Source organism: Geotrypetes seraphini, chromosome 9, assembly GCF_902459505.1.
Source record: "Geotrypetes seraphini chromosome 9, aGeoSer1.1, whole genome shotgun sequence".
NCBI classification, from domain to species: domain Eukaryota; kingdom Metazoa; phylum Chordata; class Amphibia; order Gymnophiona; family Dermophiidae; genus Geotrypetes; species Geotrypetes seraphini.
In genome coordinates this window covers 28,335,829-28,357,801 of record NC_047092.1, presented here as the reverse complement: position 1 = coordinate 28,357,801, position 21,973 = coordinate 28,335,829, and the positions used below count along the sequence as shown (strand labels likewise).

The following is a 21,973-nucleotide window of genomic DNA, read 5'->3' as shown; positions in this document are numbered from 1 at the left end:
GCTCTGTGCGGGAGAAGGGAGGGATGAAGCGGGGCTGAACGACAACAAGCAAGCGCAGAGCTGAGCAGCAAGCGAGGGCCCGCTGCACGGAGTCGTGTGCTCGGCTTATTATCCCCCCTCCTCCTCTTCACGCCGGTGTCCTGGCCTCCCTCTTCTCTCACCTGCCCCCCATCCAGTGCGGGGGGGGGGTACTTGAGCATCCTGGAGCAAGTGGATAGGGAGAGGGTGCGACCGTTGGGGAGAGCTGAACAGAAGGGGGTGCTGCAGACACCCTGGCAACGGGAAGAGAAGGAGAGGGCCCGGGGATCCAGGTGATAGGGGAAGAGAAGTGTGGTCACCCAGGTGCAGGCACTGCAGAAACCTGGGAAGAGGGTGCGGTTACTGTTGCACTGGGACAGCGGCCTCGGCAGAAGCAGCAAAGAACTGAAAGGGGGGAGGTAAAAGGAAGGGAGAAGGGTTACTGCTGGACAGGGAGAGCATGTAAAGGGTATTACTGGACAGGGGGAAGATAAAAGGAAGGGAGAAGGGCTACTGCTGGACAGGGGGACATTGGAGGTAAAAGGAAGGGAGAAGAGACAGAAAGACAGACAGGGAGAGAGACAGAAAGACAGGGGGGCAGGGGTAGAGAGACAGACAGAAAGAAAGACAGAGACACAGACAGGGGGACAGAGACAGAAAGGGGGGCAGGGAGAGAGAAAGAAAGACAGACATAGATAAAGAAAGAAACGCAACAGCGCCCCATTGTGCTAAAAGTCTACACATCTAGCACCCGTTAATGTAATGGGCTTAAAACTAGTGTATATATATATAGTTCTCTAAAATGAGGCCATAATGGACCTGTTTCTATGAAACCCACACCTACCACATTTCATTCAAAGTTAGGTGCCATTTATAGAATTGTGCCTAACTCTAATTAGGCACCAGTGTATTAGGCCAGGGTTTTCATGGCCTAAAATACTGGCGCCTAATTTAGGTGCCCAGATTGGCTAGGTGTGCTGATCTAGGTGCCTAATGGCAGGCAGTTTTTAAATAGAATCAAGGTCTATATGTATTGGTGGCATATATATGTCAAAATGCATAATCACCACATTTAAGTTTTGGCAATTATATACAAAGGCTGCCAAGTGATACACTTTCCTAAAATCAGTGCTCACAAATACACGTGCATATGCCTGTATCCATGTGTATATTTTATAAAGGGCTTTGCAGTTGGCACAGTGTTTAGTAAAATTCTGTAGGAACTGTGAGCATTCCAACCTAGATGTCCAAATTCCTAACTCAATGATCTTTGCAAAACGAGCATCACATCTTCTGCTGTGTGAGAATATTGTGTAGTTGGCCCAGTGTGGAGGTCTGGAGCAACAGCTGCAGCCTTAAATTGATGGGATCTATGAGAAGGTACTAGAGGTAAGAGGCAGTTGCAACCTTCAAACCATTAGTTCTGTGAGAAAGCACAGTTATCTAAGGTTTTTCTGAGCTCTGAGAGAGCTGAAAGAGAGTTGTAGAATGATATTGTTGCCCACTTGTAGTTGATTAATTTAATTTGTTGATGGAAAAAGGAGTCTGGTTAGTGGTATGCCTGAGGGGATTTGTCCACTTTAATATCTTTTATAAATGATACTGCAAATGAATTAGTGGGAAATGTGATATCTTCAACATTGTGCACATGCTTGAGGGAGATAGAACAAGAAGTGATTTTAAAGAAGCTTGCCAAACGATCAGCTGCTTTAATTTAGCTAAAAAAAAAATGGATTATATTGAATTTGGGGCACAGAAATCCAAGAAAGTGTATACAATATTCATGCTCATGGAACCATGGAACAAGATGTTTGGATGATTTTTATTTGATTATGTCGAGGTATGGAAACAGGGTACCAAAGCTAAGAGGATGTTAGGTTTGGGAATAAGGTGATGAAATGGTTATACCACATAGCAAGTCTCTTGCATATGCAAGTACAAGAAAGAATGGAGCTAAATAAACTGGATGCTATCAGGTTTATTATAAACACCAAAACATAAAAATCATGAAAACAAATACATAAATGATGGCAAATCGTCTCTGGTTAGTACTTGTCCATAAGGCAAATATGCCAATGTGAACCAAAGCTGGTCTTTGAGGAGCAATATAGTCGATTTCATTAATAAACTAGTCTTATAGCCCGTTACATTAACGGGTGCTAGAATAGATGTGTGTGTGTCTGTCTTTCTTTCTTTCTCTCTCCTTGGCCGCTTTATGTCTGTCTTTCTTTCTTTCTATCTCTCTGCCTCCCGCTGTCTGTCTTTCTTTCTGTCTCTCTATTTGTCTCTTTCTTTCCTCAGCTGTCCACCACCATTCCTTGCCTGCTCCCCCTGTCCATCAGTAGCTCTTCTCCCTTCCTTTTTCCTCCCCTGTGTCCACCACCACCCCTTCACTACTCCCCCTGTCCAGCAGCAGCCCCTCTCCCTTCGTTTTATCTCCCCCCTGCCAGCAGCACCTCTTCCTTGCTCCTCCTGTTCAGCAGTAATAATAATGATAACTTTATTTGTATACTGCAATACCACAAGCAGTTCAGAGCGGTTTACAGAGGAAGAGGCTGTACATATACAGTGATGTTACAGTAGATATTGTCAGGTACATTAGTAAAATATTTCAATTACATTGGAAGTTGAGAGTGGTTAGGTAAAGTCGGGAATATGTCAGAGATACAACAAGTATTTCAATGATACAACAAGGATACACCCACATGACGCCTTTCGCCACAGCTCAACTGCCTGCACGCACCGACAGCCGCCTCAAGCTGCCGTGGCCTGCACATGCCGACAGCCGTCGCAAGTCGCCCTGGTACTGGCCCACTCCCGGCATCGCTGCCATCGTCGCCATCCATGCTGGGCGGGAAGGTAGGCTCCATGAGAGACCCACGGGGCCGAAGCTGGTCAGTTTGGTTGGGGCTTGGGAGGAGGAGTCCTTGTGTCTTCTAGCGCGCATGTGCACTCCTGCCGGCCACGGACCTACAGATCACAGAACACACAGGTAAGAGTGCTTATGCGCGCTTAGTGTTTTATTATAGTAGATGATGTTAAGAATTCCCAGATTGGTGGTAGTTAATGAGGAAATGTTGCCTGTGATAACCAAAATGGTCTTGAGGTGCAGAAAGCCAAATGTAGGAGTGCTATTTGGTAAGGCCTTCTTCCTTTCTTTTACCCCCCCTGTCCAGCAGCACCTCTTCCCTGCTCCTCCTGTCCACCAGTAGGCCTCCCTTCCTGTTTCCTTCCCCCCCTGTCCAGCAGCACCTCTTACCTGCTCCCCCTGTCCAACATCCGACTTCCGTTCGCTTCTGCCCTCCTGTCCTGTCAGCACCCAAATGACGCCTTTTGCCACAGCTCAACTGCCTGCATGCACTGACAACTGCCTCAAGCCGCCGCGGCCTGCACATGCCGACAGCCGCTGCGCGCGCCTCAACCCAACAGCTGCCTCAAGTTGCCCTGGTACTGGCCCGCTCCCAGCATCGCTGACACTGCCGCCATCCATGCTGGGCAGGAAGGTGGGCTCCATGAGAGGCCCGCGGGGCCGAAGCCAGTCAGCATGGCTGGGGCTCAGGAGGGAGGAGTCCTGATGTCTTCTAGCGCGCATGCACACTCCTGCCAGCCACGGACCTACGGATCACAGAACAAGCAGGTAAGAGTGCTTATGCCTGCTTAGCATTTTATTATAGTAGATGTCAAGAAGTCCCAGATTGGTGGTAGTTAATGAGGAAATGTTGCCTGTAATAACCAAAATGGTCTTGAGGTGCAGAAAGCCAAATGTAGGAGTGCTATTTGGTAATGCTGGAGAACTGGAAAGTAGGGAGGACTCTATATAGACTATGTTTTGGCATATGGAATTGCCTTCATTAGGGGTCCGCTTTAAATGTAAAGGTCTCGTTTAATACTTGCTCAAGCTGGTAAACCGGTTGAAGTGGTCCAAAGAAGAAGTATCAAAATGATGGGGATACATCTATGAGGCAAACTTGGTTCTTTTTGTTGCATAGAGAGTTTTGGACCCCTGTTCGTTTACAAAAGTTAGATAGCTCTAAGTCTAATAAATGCTGGCATTGTAATTTGATCATTTAATTTACCATTGTCCCTGTATAAGATTATTTTAGAATTCAATTTGGACTCAAATAAATTGTCTATTAGAAAACCATGTTGCATTATCCTATGATACTATTCTGTTTGGCATGGCTATGAGGAAAAAAAGTCAAATATCAGCACATAATAACAAACTATTATTAATCTTGACTGGGGTTGCTATTCAGCATATCACCAATAACTGGAAAAATTATACTAATTTTAATTATACATTTTGGTGGAATTCGGTGTGCCATATTTTTAAGATGGAAAGCAATTGCAATACAGAAAGGGAACTATAATAATTTTATAAAGATCTGGGGGCCATTGGAACGATATTGTAATGAGTAAACATCATTTTCCTTGGATGAATATATGTACACATGGGGGGGAGTTTTTCTGGAAATTTCACTAAATTATATGTTTATATTATATTTATGATATAATTGATTATAATATTTGAAAGAAGGTGGGTGGGACGAGATATAATTTTTATGTTTGTAGAATTATATGAGACTTACAAGTGTTATTGTTGTTACTAATGATATATTCCTGTATGCTTGCTGTAAGTTTTCAAAATGAATAAAGAATTAAAAAAAAAAAAAAAATGATGGAGATAGTTCTCTGAGTTGTGACAGAAATTGAAGCACATAAATCCCAGAGCAGGGATTCTCAACCCAGTCCTTGGAACATGCCCAACCAGTTTCTAGATGGCAACAATGAATATGCATGAGAGAAATTTGCATGCACTACCTGCATTTTATGCAGATCTCTCTCATATGTATTTATTATAGGTATTCTGAAAACTTGGCTAGCTGGATGTATCCAGAGGTCTGGGTTGAGAACCCGTGCCCTAAAGGAGAAGAAAGATATGACAGTGACATTCAAATACCTGAAAGGTATTAAGACAGAAAAAATTTTTTTCAAGGGACAGAATGTTCTAGAATAAGTGTCCAGGTTTTTTCAGCAGTGGACCAAGTGGTCAGAAGTTCATGTTGAGTATTTTAGCCTTCTACAACATGATTTATACTCACTAAAATGTGTGAATTTCTTCTGAAATTGTGACTTCATGTTTGCCAAATAGCTCTGCAATGCTTCAAAATCATCTCTGCTGGTTGATTAGGTAAAAAACTGGTTTGGCGCTAAAAATCGCAAGTTTGCATGTAGGACATCCCTGTAGTAGTACAAATTATATGAAGTGCAAATGGGGTAGACTGAAGAGAAATATTAGGAAAGTTTTGGGGCTTTTCACAGACATGGTAGTGGAAGTGTGGAATATTGTCCTAATTGGTGTCAGCTAAATGAGTAACAGTTTGAAAGGGCATAGGATAAGTGAAGAAAGCACAACTTAGCAGCATGTGTTTTTTTATTGTGCTGCACTCACCTGATTCAACAATGAGGATTCTAGTACGACAGACACTCTATTCCTAAACCTGTGAGTAGTCAACTTTTTCTCACAAGAACTCTTGTAGGGATCTTCATTTGCATTTTTTGCTCCTCCTCCCTTACCTCTGGGCTGTCCTTCAACTCCTTAGTTGTTTTCTTTAAGCGAGACAACAGGAGCTTGTCTTTTCTGCTCGTGTTTTTCATTTCTTCTGCCTATATCAGAAGTGGGAAGCATCCACCTATAACTGTGAAGACACATTCCACAAAAAGCATTGCTTCATTGTGGGAGGAATCCTCGGTGGTTTCCCCAGAAGAAATCTGTAGAGCTGATCCTTGGTCTCTGCATACGTTCAAGAAGTTTTACAAAGTAGATGTGGCGGCCAAAGAGGACTCCGTATTTGAATCTTCAATTCTGGCAGCATGCTCATCAGTCCCACCCTAAGCTCGGGGAAATTCTCTGATACATCCCACAGATTCAGGAATAGAGTGTCTGTTGTACTAGAAGGAAAGATTAGGTTCTTACCTTGATAATAATCTTTCTAGTAGACATACACTCTTTTATTTATTTAGTTAGTTCTCTATCCCATTATCCCCAAAGAGCTCAGAAAGGGTTACAGGTTAAATATACATAATATACAGTTAACAGGTTATGATTTGCCATAATTACAGTAGAAGTTATACGATGTACATCTCACGAATGCTTCTCAATCTTGCCACCTCTTCTCTGTTCTCTCACTTCCTCCAAGATAGCCATTGCAAATCTCTTAGAAACAATCAGTCTTTATTGACCTGTTTCATGGTGTGGAGGTGTATTTTGGTTGTTGTTTTTTTTATTAAGCTTATAATAATTTAAGGCTTAGTCCTTAGGCTTGTGTACAATCTGAGGTCTTTCTTCCCCCTCATTTTTTTTAGGTTTTTTTTTTTTTTTTTTCATTTATAAGTGTGGTGTATGGATTGTTTGCTTGGCCATTTTGTTTTTATAGAAATTGTGTATGAGAACTTCAGCTGAATATCAACCAGATTGAACATCAAAATCTGATGGCGCCCATTTTTTAGCTATTCCACCAATTAAGAATATTCAGTTTGTGAAGATGAGAAAGTGTTCTTTTTCAATTGCTAGGCCAGAGGAATGGAATCATCTTCCTAACAACCTGAGACTGATGTCTGATAGGTCTGCCTTTATGTTCAAACAATTTTTATTGATGCAAACAACATCAAATACAACATAAGGGCACCCCAAGGTGCATAGTACAACAATAATGCATCGAATAAAATAAAATAAGAAGCATGTATAACTAAAACGTAACAGCAAATTAACTCAGACTCTTATTAATTTAAAAAAAATGTCATTAAACCCTCCCTCCCCACCAAATCCCACTTATTCTATACATGATAATGTGTTCGAACCTTTCAATACTCCCACCTCCCCTCCCCAAGCCCCCCCTTCCCAATGGTACTCTCTACTCCACCTCACTAGAACACACCAATACAATTTAGGACACCCATCTTAAGACCGCACTACTACCTTTGGGATGTAAGGCTTGCAGATAAGGCTCCCATATATGCATCTTTCGCTTCTTAGGCCTTCCAACATCTCTCGCCTCCCAGATGGCCAACTGATGTAACTGGTTCCGCCAATGCCAAAACTTCGGAGGGTCAGGGACCATCCAATATTGAAGAATACATTTCTTGGCCAATAACTCATCTTCCTACAAAGCAGGTCTGCCTTTAAGCTTAAGACTTTTTTTAAAAAAATTATGCAGGCTTTTAGATTATGTATTTAATATAATCCATTCATTTATTGATATTTTATAGGTTCATTTTAGCAGCAGAAAGGGTTGAGATGCCAGATTTATCTATCTATAGGCTTGAGTATATATAAAAGACATTTTGGCCCGGATTCAGTGTAGGACGCCCGGATATAATCTGCAGATCTTCCTCACTGCTTCCATGTATATAAAGTGTTTTACGAAGAGCTCTGCAGTTAACACAGTGTTCAGTAAAATGCTATAGGAATTGTGAGATGTTTAAGATGAGAGAGCCTGCATTATTATTATTAACACCTGCACTCAGACTATATATATTTAGTTTCTTGGAGTGTAAAGCATCTGCCATTCAGGTCACACATTCCTTCTACAACTCGAGAACAACCCAGTGCTTCAAACTGCCTTTTCCCTCTCATGTCAAATCTGGAGAAAATCATTCTTCGAGTCTTCCGTCAAATTCCAAGGTCCTAAGATTTGGAATTGCCTTCCAGCCTGCTTGCAACAGAACCTTTCCTACCTTCAGTTCAGGAAATCACTAAAGACATATCTATTCTCTCTATAATCCAGGACTAAAACTCAATGTAACCATGATCCTTGATGTTACTGCTTTGAATACCTATTAATCTTATTGTAAGCCGCAATAAATCCTTGCTGATAATTGTGGGGTATAAGAAACTACAGTGGTACCTTGGATTACGAGCATAATCCGTTCCAGGAGCATGCTCGTAATCCAAAATGCTCGTATATCAAAGCAAGTTTCCTCATAGGAAGTAAGGGAAACTTGCTTTGATATGTTTCCACCCCCCACCTTACCCCCCCCCCCCCCGAGGCCAGCAGCGCTGCTCCCCCCCCCCCCAAGAGAACCGGCATTGCTCCCCCCGAAGGCCCCCACCGCGAACCGGCACTCTCCCCCCCCGCCGCCGCCATTGGGCACCCCCCCCGCCGCGACCTGAAGTCTCCCCAACCCACCCGAACCCTCTTCTTACTTTTCTGTAGCCTCCGCAGCGGCACCGGCACCAGCACCAGCATGTCCTGTGCGTGGTGCCGGTGCCTGAAGATCTGCTTCCTGTGCTGGGCCTTGAGAGTTCACGTTCGACGTGAGAGTTCACGTTCGACGTGAACTCTCAGGCCTTGCACAGGAAGCAGATCTTCAGGCACCGGCACCACGCACAGGACATGCTGGTGCTGGTGCCGCTGCGGAGGCTACAGAAAAGTAAGAAGAGGGTTCGGGTGGGTTGGGGGGACCTCAGGTCGCGGCGGGGGGGTGCCCGATGGCAGCGGGGGGGCCCGTTGGCGGCAGGGGGGGTGCCGGATCACGGTGGGGGAGGGTGCCGGTTCGCAGGGGGGGCGCTCGCAAATCGAAGCGTGCTCGGTTTCTGAGGTGCCGATTTTGCGAATGTTTTGCTCGTCTTGCAAAACACTCGCAAACCGGTGCACTCGTAAACCGAGGTACCACTGTATATGGTATTGTATGGTGTAGTATTTTCATAATACAGTGAGAGGAAAGTAATAGAAGCTAAATGCTGGTTCAATATTTCAAGCATGAGGAAAATGACATATCTTTGGCCAGTTAGAAACAGCACTGGTAATTTGATCAGTACCCAACAATGACTGGGTTCTACAACAGTCCAGAAAGAGTAGGCATCCATAGTGCAGTGCAGTGGTCAAATGTCTCTCTTCACTCTGCCACTATAGAGGATGAACAGTGTTAAAACTAGCCCAGAATCTGCATTTTACCTTATTTCAGATGAAAATGCCAGTGCATTTTTACCTGAAACAAAAACTTTTAGTCCTATACGTTATGGCTTCCCTCTCCCCCTGCCCCCTGGGCCTACTTTACCACCTTGGTGGTTTAGTGGCTTGTAGAGTAGGCGTGATTAATGATCACTCCTGCCTTGCCAGCTCCAATACCAAAATGGCTGCCACGACCTCCAGTGGCAGTCTTGCAAGACTACTGCTGGAAATCCCAGCAGCCATTTTGACTGCAGATATAGCATGAGCAGGAGAGAGTGGGATTGCACCTATCCTTACAAGTAGCTAGACCACCAGGGTGGTATGATAGGCCCAGAAGTGGGGCCTGGCCTATGGATAGGTCCGGGAGGGGGGCTGTTTCTGTTCAAGTGAGGGAAGAAGAGGAGGGAGTAGGGATTCTCCCTTTTGGGGGCCGAGTCAGTTTGGTAGCCCTCTAGATCACTGGTTTTGGTGTGTTTTTCCCTTCCAGCCTTCTACAGTTCTGCTTGCTCACACCTCTAGAAAGAATGAAATCTGAACCTCTGTGTTTTCTTCCTTTATGTCTAGGAAAATTCCTCCTGCCGCAGACAGCCCTATGCCTTCGCCAGTGCCCCATGTCACCAGCCCTTTTCCGACATCAGTTTTGCAACCTTTCAGCAACCCTAACGCAGCATATCTTCCTTCAACACCTGTCAGCTCCAGAATCACTCCTTCCTACATAATGACATCAACGGTATTATCAAATGCAGCCTTCGCAACAACTACGGATACAAACTCTATCATGTCGCACACCACAACTTTCCCTCATGTGGCAACAACGCTAAATATCATGGACTCAGCATTCAAGACACCATCCTCATCATCCACAGCACCAACGGTCACATCTTCACCATCCCTTAAGCCATCCAAAACAAAAACCAGCAAATCCTCAAAAGCCAAGGATCTGTCCTCCCGGATTGATGAGCCATCGAGCAACAGAAAGAAAAGGCCATCATCCTCATCTTCCTCATTGCCTTTGCAGACATCCTCCTCATCTTCATTTTCAGGGTCCCACAAAAAGAACTGTGTTTTGAATCCAAACCTGACATTGAACTCCTATCAGGCTGCATCTTCCTATAACAGTATGTCTGTACACAATGCAAACAATGGAACAAGCCCACTCAGTGCCAAAATGGAGCCCTCAGGACGGACTTCCCTATCAAGCAGCTCAACAGATTCCATAAAACACATGAGCATGGTGGTAAGCAGTATTGACTCTAGTTTGTCTGTGTCCTCCCTTGCACACCACCCAGGGGACCACACTCTTGCAGCACATAATGCAGTGACTTCGCTACCAATTTCCTTTGACAAATCAGAAGGGAAAAAGCGTAAAAACTCAAGTTCCAGTAGCAAAGCCTGTAAAATCACTAAAATGCCTGGTATGAATAGTGTTCACAAAAAAAGCTCTGCCAACCTTATTTCTACTGTGCCAGATCCTCCAAACAGCGCCCTCTCATGGCAGGTAAGAGATTGAAATTGGTTGTTTTAATGGTGATCACATGTGTTGTCTTAAACTTCGCTGTCCAAGCAAATCAGTTTGTCTATTGAATAGAAGCTAGAAAATGGTTTTGAGCATTGCCTTTCAGGATCCTCTAAAATTAATCTTCATTCATCTTGTTTATTTACCTTATCATACTGCCAAAGTACAGTATGACTGAGTTCAACTCTTGATTTTTTTTTTTAGACATTTCAACAAGGTCATTATTGAGAACATTGCATTAAACAATACAGCCAAAAGAGAATTCACATACAATCAAAGCTTTGTAGAATACAAATGTTCAATATAAATTATAGGATTTGAGAGCTCAAGAGATTTCACATTTTAGCACATAACAGGGAAATGGAGGGAGTTTTATAAGATAGTGTCCATGTTACAGAGATGCTAAGTGACCCTCTCCAGGCTGAAGATTTTGGGTAGTCCTGAATTTCTGACCACCCCACCCTAGTGCGTTATGGGACTTTCAGCACTGATTTCAATGGGCCAGATTGGGCACTACAAATCCCACACTTCTTTGGGATGTAAGTTCAAAACCAGTATTGACCAAAAAATCTCTAGCTTAGAACTGGGCAACTAGGCATCTCTGGTGTCAAACTATGATCAGGTAACAGAAGTACAGGTACATAATCTTTTATCTGAAATTTTAAAAACCGAAAAGCTCCAAAAACTGAAATTTTTTTTTGTAACATTGTTACATTACTGATTTGTACAAAAAAGTTTACTTTTAGCATCAAAAGTGAAATCTGGCCCCAAAGTCGCCTTAAAGACTTCACCCTATGCTGATTAGTAGTTGTTTTTCATCTTACCTCACACTGGTGTACCTCTGAGGTGTTGTTGGTTGCCGCACCAATTTATACATAACTATATAGTTATGCTGACGATATCACCATCATAATCCCTTTAAATTCACAATTGTCTACAGTTACTCAATTTATATCATCAGTGATTTCATTGATTGATAACTGGCTGAGAAATTTTAAATTAAAGTTGATTCTGGATAAGACTACATTTTTTTTAGTCTCTCTGCATAATTGTGATGAAACCAGTATGACTCTAAATGGAATAACATATCCCATTGTATCTACCATCAAAATATTAGGCATTTATTTGGATAGGAATCCATCAATGACAAATCATAAGAACATAAGAATAGACCTACTGGGTCAGACCAATGGTCCTTCAAACCCAGTAGCCCGTTCTCACTAGTACCTGGCTAAAACCCAAAGAGGAGCAAATCAAGTTGATGCATTGGTGAAAAAATGTTTCTTTATGCTTTGGCAACTCAGTGACTAGATCGTATTTTAATGACAAATCATTTAGATTACTAGTTTAATCTCTTGTCTTGAGTACTTTGGACTATTGTAATATTATCCATTTGGCTGGCAACCAAAAAAAAAATCTGGTTCGACTTTGATTAATCCAGAACACATCAGTTTATCTAATTTTTAAACTGAAAAAAAAGCTAGAGTGCAGTTTAAGTTTGGTTGCATTTGTTTAGTAGATCAATTAGTTTTTTCTCAACATATACATTCTACTCGAATAGCTACACTTTTTTTACTTTCCATCACCCAAAGGTTATCGCTATAAAAGATACCATAATCGTCTTTTGTCATTCCAAGCAGCCACCAAACATACTTTGTTAAAATCTAAATACAACACATCTAGAGCACTCCCTCTATCCAGTTATCTGGTCATCCAGTCAAATAAATTGATCAAATTTGTCTGACAGTTGAATATGAATCGCTATGGCCTCGTGACAATGTTCTAAAAACAAAAAAATTCAAAAATTGAAATGACTCTGGTCCTGAGCATTTCAGATAAGGAATGTGAAGCTGTATTGTACAAACTCTCATGCATACACTTGCAGCTTCTCTGAAGGTATTTATTTATTCAATTTTCTATACCGATCTCCCAGGGAAGCTCAGAATAGTTTATATGAATTTATTCAGGTAGAAATGTGTCTCCTTATTATATGTATTTTTTAAAGACTATCCCTTATATAGAAAAATAGAATGATCATAGCCCCCAGCCTTGGTTCTACTGTGTCTTTGTGAAATTATTTGTGGGAATCTCTTTTCATCAACTGGAAAAGAAACAAAACTGGAACTGTGTCCTGCTGGTTGGTAACATGGTTGCTGGTTGCTTGGCAACCTATTCAAAAACTGATTGGTAAGTGAGAGACTTTGACCTCAGACTCTTATGGAGAAACTATAAAAGATGGAAACTGTCTTTTATTGTGTAAGATGATGAAAATTAGTAAAGATGAGTTTAATTGGCTTTTAACTTTTCCCAGTACACACCATTGCTCTGTTGGATCTTGCATTTCCTCTGGAGTGATGATTGTAAAACTTCAGCAAAAATTGAAGCTAAAAATTATCCTAATTATTTGAAAATATTTTTATTTAGTAAAATTTCAGTACAGAAAATACAACATTCATAAACACAGCCCAATCTGAAAAAGCAAACGATAAGAAAGTCTACCATGTGGTTCTTCGCGTAGACCATATGGGCCCAGAAAACATACCAATACATCTCTCCTCCCCCCCAGCCAGCCCCCTCCCAAGCACTCCAGTGTCAAAAATTCAGGAGAGCACTTCAGACTCTATGAGATAAGTTGTCCCAAACAGGAGTCCAAATAGCCTGGAATCTCCTCCAACGCACAGGACCACCATGTTTAACATCCAAATACTCATATTTTAACAAAAGAAACAATTAATTTCTTCACATAGTAACAGTAGGTACCTCTGCCTGCCACCACAATAAAAGAATACATTTCCTAGCCAACAAGGAAGCTTTTTGTAATAATAGAGAATGACCCTTAGACAATCCCAAAGATGAAAATTGTGAAAAAAGCAAAACATTGGCCTGCAAAGGAATTATGCGCAGTAATATCATCTGCAGATATAGTCTGACAAAAGGACCAAAAAGTGTGCACTCAAGTCACAAGACCAAAACATATGGAACAAACTAGCTGGCGTGGACTGGCACTTTGGGCAACATGCACGACGCAAATCCTGCCATGTATGCCTTATAAGGGGAAACGTAGAGCCGTAATAAAAACTTATAATGTTATTCTTGCAGGACAGTAGAGCAAGTCAATTGCGGATGTTTCATAAGAAGACGCAGACCATCACCAGTTATCTGTTCTGAAGTGGCAAGATCTTGATTCCACATTATCGCCACAGCATCATAGTCCCAGGGCGCACTAAAACTGCCCAAACTAACTTGGTGAAAGGAAAGGCTGGTCCTGGGTTGTCTAGATAGTGTCAAAAATTTCCCGGACCATATCCGCTCCTTATCCTAATTATTTATAAGAGCAGGAATCTATCAGAATTATGGCAAAAATACCAGTAATTATGTACCTGAGATCCATTTTGTTGTCTTCATGAGAATTCTCATACAGTGGACAGCAGTACATGTACAGTAGAGCCCTGATAATCCAACCTTCAATTATCTGACATTCTGGATTAACCAATGATTGGTAATCAAGCTCTGCCTCTTTCCGCCCCCGACACATTTGACACCCAACACTAGCTGGTCCAAATAGAAGCAACCCACCTCCTGACCTCCCCTACGTGCCTCTTCATCCATCTGTTGGCCCACCTAGGCCTACCTTGCAAGCCCTGGTCCAGTGGTATAGTCAGGAAAGGAGAAGTTCCCATGTTCTTGTGCAGGTAATACTTTCAAAATGGCCTCCATGATCTCTAGTGGCAGACTCATGAGACTCATAAACCTCTAGACCATCAGTAAGGTAGGCTGGGGTGGGGCCTACAGGTAGACAGATTGATGGAGAGGCACTCTGAGAGGGGGGAAGAGGGTTACTTCTAGTTGTGCTGTATGTTTAGGTACAGGGGGGGGGTGCTGCAGCTGCTATTGGGAGTGCAGTAATTTCTTGCACATAGAATGTGTCTCCAGAGGTGTATGCCCAGGAAGGCCATTTTAGTTGGTAATTTGATCATTAGGAATGTAGATAGCTGCATAGGCAGCAGAATGGGGAGGGCCACTATAGCCATGGTCCAACTAATATTTTGTCCAAAATAGCATCAGCAGCTAGAGAGTTTGAGGGTGGGGACAGAAATTAGTTGATTTGGCCCCTCCAAGGGTGTTCTGTATCCCTTGGATAGCTAGGTTGCTAGTGGCATCAGGATAACTTGGTAACTTGCTTATTGTGAAGGTGGTGGACTTCACAACACAGCATAACTGGAATGTTAGGGTAGAGTGGCTATTAAGGCACATATGGTCTTGTGAGGTTGCAGTGGGAACTTGCAGTGACCTTTTCCTTTAGTGGCTCTGCACGGAATACGAGCATAGGAGGATCACTCTTGCCCTGGTTTACCGCTGGACCACTAGGGCATGCAAGGGAGGCCTTTTAGGGGGCAGGAGGGAGGTGGGGTGATGCGGAACCAGCTGGAACAGGACACGGGAGAGTTGCTCCTGTTACAGCTCACCAAGGCAAGACCAGGGGAGGCCTGTAACGGGTTTGGGAGGGAGTTGGGGAGTGTACATCTGGGGATGATTCAAATATAAACCGAGTATATACGGTAAGTCTTGATACTGTTTTTTAACGTCTGAAACTGTTCGGCCTCCCATTATCTCCGTGTAAGATTTAAAGATTATCAGTATAGCAGAGCTTTACCTTTGCATTGGGGAAATTTTGTTGACCTTCCTGGGGGCAAAAAGTGAGATTTCTCATAGGGCTTCTTCTCTAAAGAGGGCTTCTTCAAGAGAGTGCCACAGCTTTGGAATGCTTTCCCCAGAAAGGTTCACGGTGAGACATACTTGCAAAGTGTAAGAATGAGAATAAAACATAATCTGATCTGTTGTGCATTTGTGAATATGTTGGAAAGATAGGCTTTGGATGGAGGTAAGAGGGGCAATGATTTTTTTTGCAGTTTGGGGATTTTGATATTTTTTGCATCTGTGCTTATTCTGTACACAACAATGAGTGGTTTCTCAGATTCTCTCTCTTTTCAATGCCAGATAAATAATCTTACCAAAAATGTTTCTTTAGTCTCCGCACACTGAGAAAAGTTAGTCATCTGTTCCATCAAGATCATTTAGCAGTATTGGTTCAAACCATTATCTTGGCACAGCTGGATTACTGTAATTCCATTTATGTGGGATTAAGCAAAGGAAACGAGAAACGGCTGCAATTGATTCAAAATGCCAGACTGATTTTTAGAAAGAAAAAATTTGATCACATGTCACCTCTGCTGAAACTACATTGGCTTCTGTTTTAGTTGAGAGTTCAATTTAACTGTGCCTGTATAGTCTTTAAAATTTGATATGGACTATTTGTTCCTCTGATCCCTTTATCTCTAAACACCATGAGATCGGGCACAAGAATAACTCATATGAATAAGATCTCTTTTCCATCGTTGAGAGGAATCAAGTCCATTAGTAAAATTTCACACTCCTTTCATACTTACTAACTGATATGGAATGGACTACCTCTTTAAATTAGATCATGTTTATCGCTTCAGATCTTCTGCAAAACCTTAAAAACCACTATGTTTCATCGCTTTTTAAGCAATAGCTTCAATGAATGTTAATGGGTCTTTCTTTGTGATCTAATTATGTAAAATGAATTGAGCTCCTATTTCTAGAAGATGATTTGGTATATGACTAAGAATTAGATTAGATTAGATAAATATGTAAATACATTTGAATTGATGATTTTCATGATAAAAAATGAATGACGGGACCCAGCCAAAGGTGAAACAGACTGTCAGTTGTGCACCTTGCAAAGTATTTACAAATTATGGAGCTTTCAAGATGTGTTGCACATGCACAGTTTTAATTTTTAGCTTTGAGTTGCTGAACTTGTCTATCCTATATACTAGAGGGTGGGCAACCTTTTATTTATGCAAAGAGGGCTATGTGAATGTCAGTATTATCCCTAGTGGTCAACACACGACAATCAATCAGGTTCTCTCTGCCTAACTCATCGCCCTCCCCCTCCTTGGCTTACCGAGGTCCATTGGGGGCCTCCAGACTCACAGCTCTCCCCTGTCTAACCCTCCCAACCCGGATTCCGCCCGATGCCAATTTTATTAGTCTATACTCTTGTTTAGTGCCAAATTTTATTACTGTCTATGCTCTTGTTTAGATGCCAAATTCTATTACTGTCTATGTTTTTGCTTAGTGCCAAACTGTATTATTGCCAAAGGTTTACCAGTATTCACTTTCTGTTGCCCCTATTTCCCCCCCCCCCCAGCACATCCTTGGGCTACACACAAACCTTGGCTGCGCAATCTTTCCTGTTAGTCATCTATTGCCCAAGCCTCTCCATTTTAAGCTCCATATGAAAAGTGACTAGCTGCTAATTGTTTTCACCGCTAAGGCTCCTCCTCTGATCTACCCCTAAAACAAAAAAAATAACCTCTCTTCCCTACTCTTGGCTCTTCTCTCAGCCAGCCTAATTAAGCCCCCCGTTCCTTCCTTAGCCCCTACCGCAGACTCTCACGCACCAATCCACCTAGTCATAACCGCGCCATGAATCCATCCTTCTGGTTCCTTCTCCTCCTACTCAGCTCACCTCTCTATACTTCCCTCTGTCTGAAACCTCCCTCTCCCAACCTACTCGACCCCGCAAACACCAATAACATCTGCCCTGGCCTCAGAATCCCCACATTGATACGCACCAGAAATCCACCTTTTAAGAAAAACCCCCGAAAAATCAACCAGGATTCACTAAAGCCCTTGCCCCCTGCCAATCTTCCCAATGCTGCCTCTGACTCTCTCACCCCAGTCTCAGCACTTTATTGTAATGCCAGATCTGCATGTAACAAGACCCAAATCTTGAAGGACCTTCTAGACGAGCTCGACCCTGGATTCCTGTGCATCACGGAATCATGGATCGCCAAAGACTATCTATTCACACAAAACGAACTCCTCCCCCCCGGTTATCAAGGTCTCTTCTCTCCCAGATCCAATCGAAAAGGAGGAAGACTGGCACTCCTCTATAAATCTTTCTTTGACGTCCAGCTCCTCGAGAAGGGCACTCACGCCTCTCTAGAATATATGCTTGCCTCAGTCAATGATGAACTCCACACTCACCCATTTGGCATATTGTTACTATACCGCCCACCTACCCCTTGGATCAACTCCTCCAATCTCGTCTTTGAGGCCATAACAAATGCCTTCCTTAAATTTCAAAGACTATTGATCGTTGGTGATATTAATCTCCACCTTGACGATACCACCAGCAAGGACACGATTGAATTTAACAATTTCCTTACCTCTCTAGGTTTCCTCTCACCTACCTCTTCTCCAACCCACGAAAAGGGGCACACACCCACTTTCCTCGATCTTACCGCCTTCAAAACTTCAACCGATGACACTCGTTGGGAACAAGTCCCTTGGTCTGACCACTTCTTAGGGGCTACCTGTCTCCCCATTTTCATGTCACACTTTGAATCCCCATCCCGCTCCTCCCATTCCATAACCTTCCGCAAAAAAACTTCGAGTGATCTATTCTGGTCCAAATTCCTCAACCAACTCTCCTCCAATCCTAAGCCTACAGACTCCGAATCCTACTGGCGCAACTGGATCTCCCTCTCTGAATCCATCTACCATTCCCTTGCTCCAATATCCACTAAAACCATCTACTACCCCCGAAAGGCCCCCTGGTACCTACCGCTTCACAGAGAACTGAAACAGAAATGTCGCGCTCTGGAGCGCAAATGGAAAAAATCTAAATCCCCTTCAGATAGACAGACCTGGAGTGTCAATATCAAACTCTGCAATTCAACACTAAAAAAAGCCAGGAAGAACTTCTTCGGAGATAAGATCTCCAGATCCAACAACCAGATCAGTGTGTTGTTTAACATTTGGCGCTCCTTAACTACAAAAAAGGACCCATCCTTGCTCCCCTCGTCTCTATCAGCCGATGCCCTAGCAAAATTCTTCAATGAAAAGGTTACCACCCTAAGATGTTCCTTCCCTCCTATAGTTTCCTACAATTCCCTGACCTCTACTGACCTCAACCCTACCCTACCTGTCTCCAATCCCATTCCAGCTGACAGATCCTGGACCGTCTTTGAGCTTGTTTCCGAATTGCAAGTCTCCAAACTCTGCCTCAAACTAAAAACTTGCAAGTGTACCTTGGATCCTTTCCCCTCCTACCTATTTGAGAATATCTCTACACAGGCCATCACTTCCCTCACCAAACTTATAAACTCTGCCCTAACATCAGGCCTTTTCTCCTCCGAAATGGGACATATTGCACTGACCCTCCTACTGAAAAAGACCGACCTTGACCCCTCCATACCATCCAATTACCGCCCAATAGCAAACATCCCTCTCCTAACCAAGATGTTAGAATCTATCATATCCATTCAACTCTCATCCTACCTAGAAAGATTCTCTATTCTCCTACCCCACCAATTCGGCTTCAGACCCAACTTCAGCACCGAATCCCTATTGGCCTCACTAATCTCCAAGGTGCAACAACTCCATTCCCGCAATAAATTCGCTGTTCTTTTACAATTCGACCTCTCCGCAGCTTTCGACGTCGTCCATCATGATATCCTAATCTTCCAACTCTCCGAAATAGGCATAAGCTCCACAGTCCTAGATTGGCTTTCAAAATTCCTACGTTTCCGCTCCTACACCGTTAACATAAACGGCACCTCATCTTCCCCCTGGAAGCCGATATGTGGAGTCCCGCAAGGCTCACCCCTCTCTCCTATCCTTTTCAACTTCTACATGTCTTCTCTGAAACTCCTCCAACTATCCCCCCTAGAAACTCTCTACACCTATACTGACGACATCCTCATCCTCCTTGAGACAGACTCGAACCTCACTAACCTCGCTGAGAACATATCCGCATGTATAATGAACCTCCAATCCTGGGCCCAATCTGTACAAATGAAACTGAATGAGTCCAAAACAAAATTACTTTGGCTCGGCCCAATATTAGATCATTTACCCACCTCCATCCCTTTATCCTCCGGCCCCACTCTTCAGCTCGAATTTTCAAGCAAAGTCCTGGGCATCATCATAGACTCCTCTCTCCTTCAATGACCACCTCAACTCCTTGGTAAAAAAATGCTTCTTTAGCCTTCATATGCTGAGGAAAGTGAGATCCTGCTTTCATCATTCTCACTTCGCCATCCTTGTTCAATCCACCATTCTCTCTAGACTGGATTATTGCAACTCCATCTTTATAAGCCTAACTAAGAAAAACCTCCATAGACTTCAGCTAATTTAGAACACCGCGGCTAAGCTTATTTTCGCAAAAGGCAAGTTCGACCACGTCTCTCCACTCCTGTCCAAGCTCCACTGGCTTCCAGTACACTCCAGAGTCCTCTTTAAATGTACCTTCTTAGCCTTCAAGATTCTACACGGCATCCTTCCTCCCGTTATTCCACTCCTTTGGAACTCCTCTAACCCTAACTCCATCAGATCTTCCCCAAAACTGAAACTATCATTCCCTTCTACAAAAGGTATATCCCGCGCAGGAAAACTAGGAACATCCCTCCCCTTTAGAACCACAGAACTCTGGAACAACCTCACATCCCCACTCAGAAATTCAAACTCCCTCCAATTCTTCTGTAAACACCTGAAAACTTGGCTCTTTTCAAAAATCTTAACACCTCCTGCTCTCTGGGACCCTTGTCCCTCTCTTTCTTCTTGTTCCTTTCCTATAACCCTTCATTGGAGTTCCTTTCTATCCTAACTCTGTAAACCGTGTCGAGCTCTACGCTTGTGGAGATGGCACGGTATACAAACCTAAGGTTTAGTTTAGTTTAGATTATATAATGTTTGAACCAGAAATGCAGAGTTCCATAGACCTTCTATAATAAATAAAGATTTAACTAAAAACAATGGACAAAAACTAGTAAGAGTGGCTATTCTGAAAATATTTGCAAAATATGATATTTAAAATCACCAAAACTCTGGTTAATGATGTTTTCTGTGTACACTTTCCATGGTCTCGTGGGCCACCTAAAATTGAGTGGCGAGCTGCAGGTTGCCCACCCCTGCTTATATATACATGTAATGGGATCACTGATCAGAAGAATACAATTTTATCCTGCCAGATATAGGGAAGGGGTGGGACTGTATTGCATGAGCATGAGAGGCAGTGTTTTGTACAGGTTGCAGCCTCTGTAGTTCTGTTCTAAAAGTACTGTACATAGAAACTGAATTCCACTTTTTACTACTGCATCTCTTCATATCCTAAAACCTGAATTAGCTGTATAATATTCCACTACTCTGAAACACTAAACTCTCGTTCTCTGTTTTGACTGGCTGCTGCTTGTTCCCTCTTGCAGACTGGCTGGCAGAATGGAGCAATCAGCAGGATGATTTGAATTTGGAAAGGCCTAAGCATCTCCTTCAGTTTCTAAGTAGGAGGATGCCTCCTCTCTGGTCAAAATCTCAGGGGATTTGATGCTATCTAAGAACTTGAGGCATCTATTAAACATAAGAACATAAGAATTGCCATACTGAGAAAGATTGAAGGTCCATCAAGCCCAGTATCCTGTTTCCAACAGTGGTCAACCCAGATCCCAAGCACCTAGCTAGATCCCAAGTAGCAAAACAGATTCTGTGCTGCTTATCCTAGGAATAAATGGGTGGATTTCCCCAAGCCATCTCAATAATGGCCTATTGACTTCTCTTTTAAGAAATTATCTAAAACTTTTTAAACCCCACTAAGCTCACTGATTTGAACAAATTCCAGAGTTTAATTACACATTGTGTGAAGAAATATTTTCTCCGGTTGTTTTAAATCTACTATTTAGTAGCTTCATCGCATGTCACCTAGTCCTAGTATTTTTGGAAAGAGTGAATAAGCGATTTCAATTTACCCTTTCCACTCCACTCTTTATTTTATAGACCTCTATCGTATCACCCCTAAGCCGTCTCTTCTCCAAGATTAAGAGTCCTAGCCACTTTAGCCTTTTCTCATAGGGAAGTTGTCCCATCCCTTTTATCATTTTTGTCATACTTCTCTGTATCTTTTCTAATTCCGCTATATCTTTTTTGAGATACGGCGACCAGAATTGCATACATTATTAGAGGTGCGGCCAAACCATAGGGCGATACAAGGACGTTATAACATTTTCCTCTTTGTTTTCCATTCCTTTCCTGATAGTTCCTAACATTCTATTTGTTTTCTTATCAGCTGCCACACATTGAGCTGAGGGTTTCATTGTATCCTCAACAATGACACCTAGATTCTTTTCCTGGGCAGTGACTCCTAACATAGAACCCAGCATCACATAGCTATAGTTCAGGTTCCTCTTTCCCACATAAATTACTTTGCACTTGCTCACATTAAACGTCATCTGCCATTATGACTCCGTCTTCCAGTCTTGCAAGGTCCTCTTGAAATTTTTCACAATCCTCTTGCAATTTAACAACTTTGAACAACTTTGTGTCATCAGCAAATTTAATGATCTCACTAGATATTCCCAGCTCTAGATCATTGATAAATATGTTAAAAAGCAGTGGTATT

The 21,973-nt window shown here is 42.7% G+C and overlaps 1 protein-coding gene across 8 annotated transcripts in view; it reads left to right on the top strand.

The window, feature by feature from the left end:
• Nucleotides 1-21,973, top strand: part of ATXN7L1 (ataxin 7 like 1) — a 299,444-nt gene that overhangs the window by 269,960 nt on the left and 7,511 nt on the right. For all 8 annotated transcript variants that reach the window (XM_033958415.1, XM_033958416.1, XM_033958417.1 and 5 more), the window contains one exon: nucleotides 9,537-10,470. In XM_033958415.1, the coding sequence (XP_033814306.1) occupies nucleotides 9,537-10,470 (934 nt within the window). The remainder of the gene's footprint in view (nucleotides 1-9,536; nucleotides 10,471-21,973) is intronic.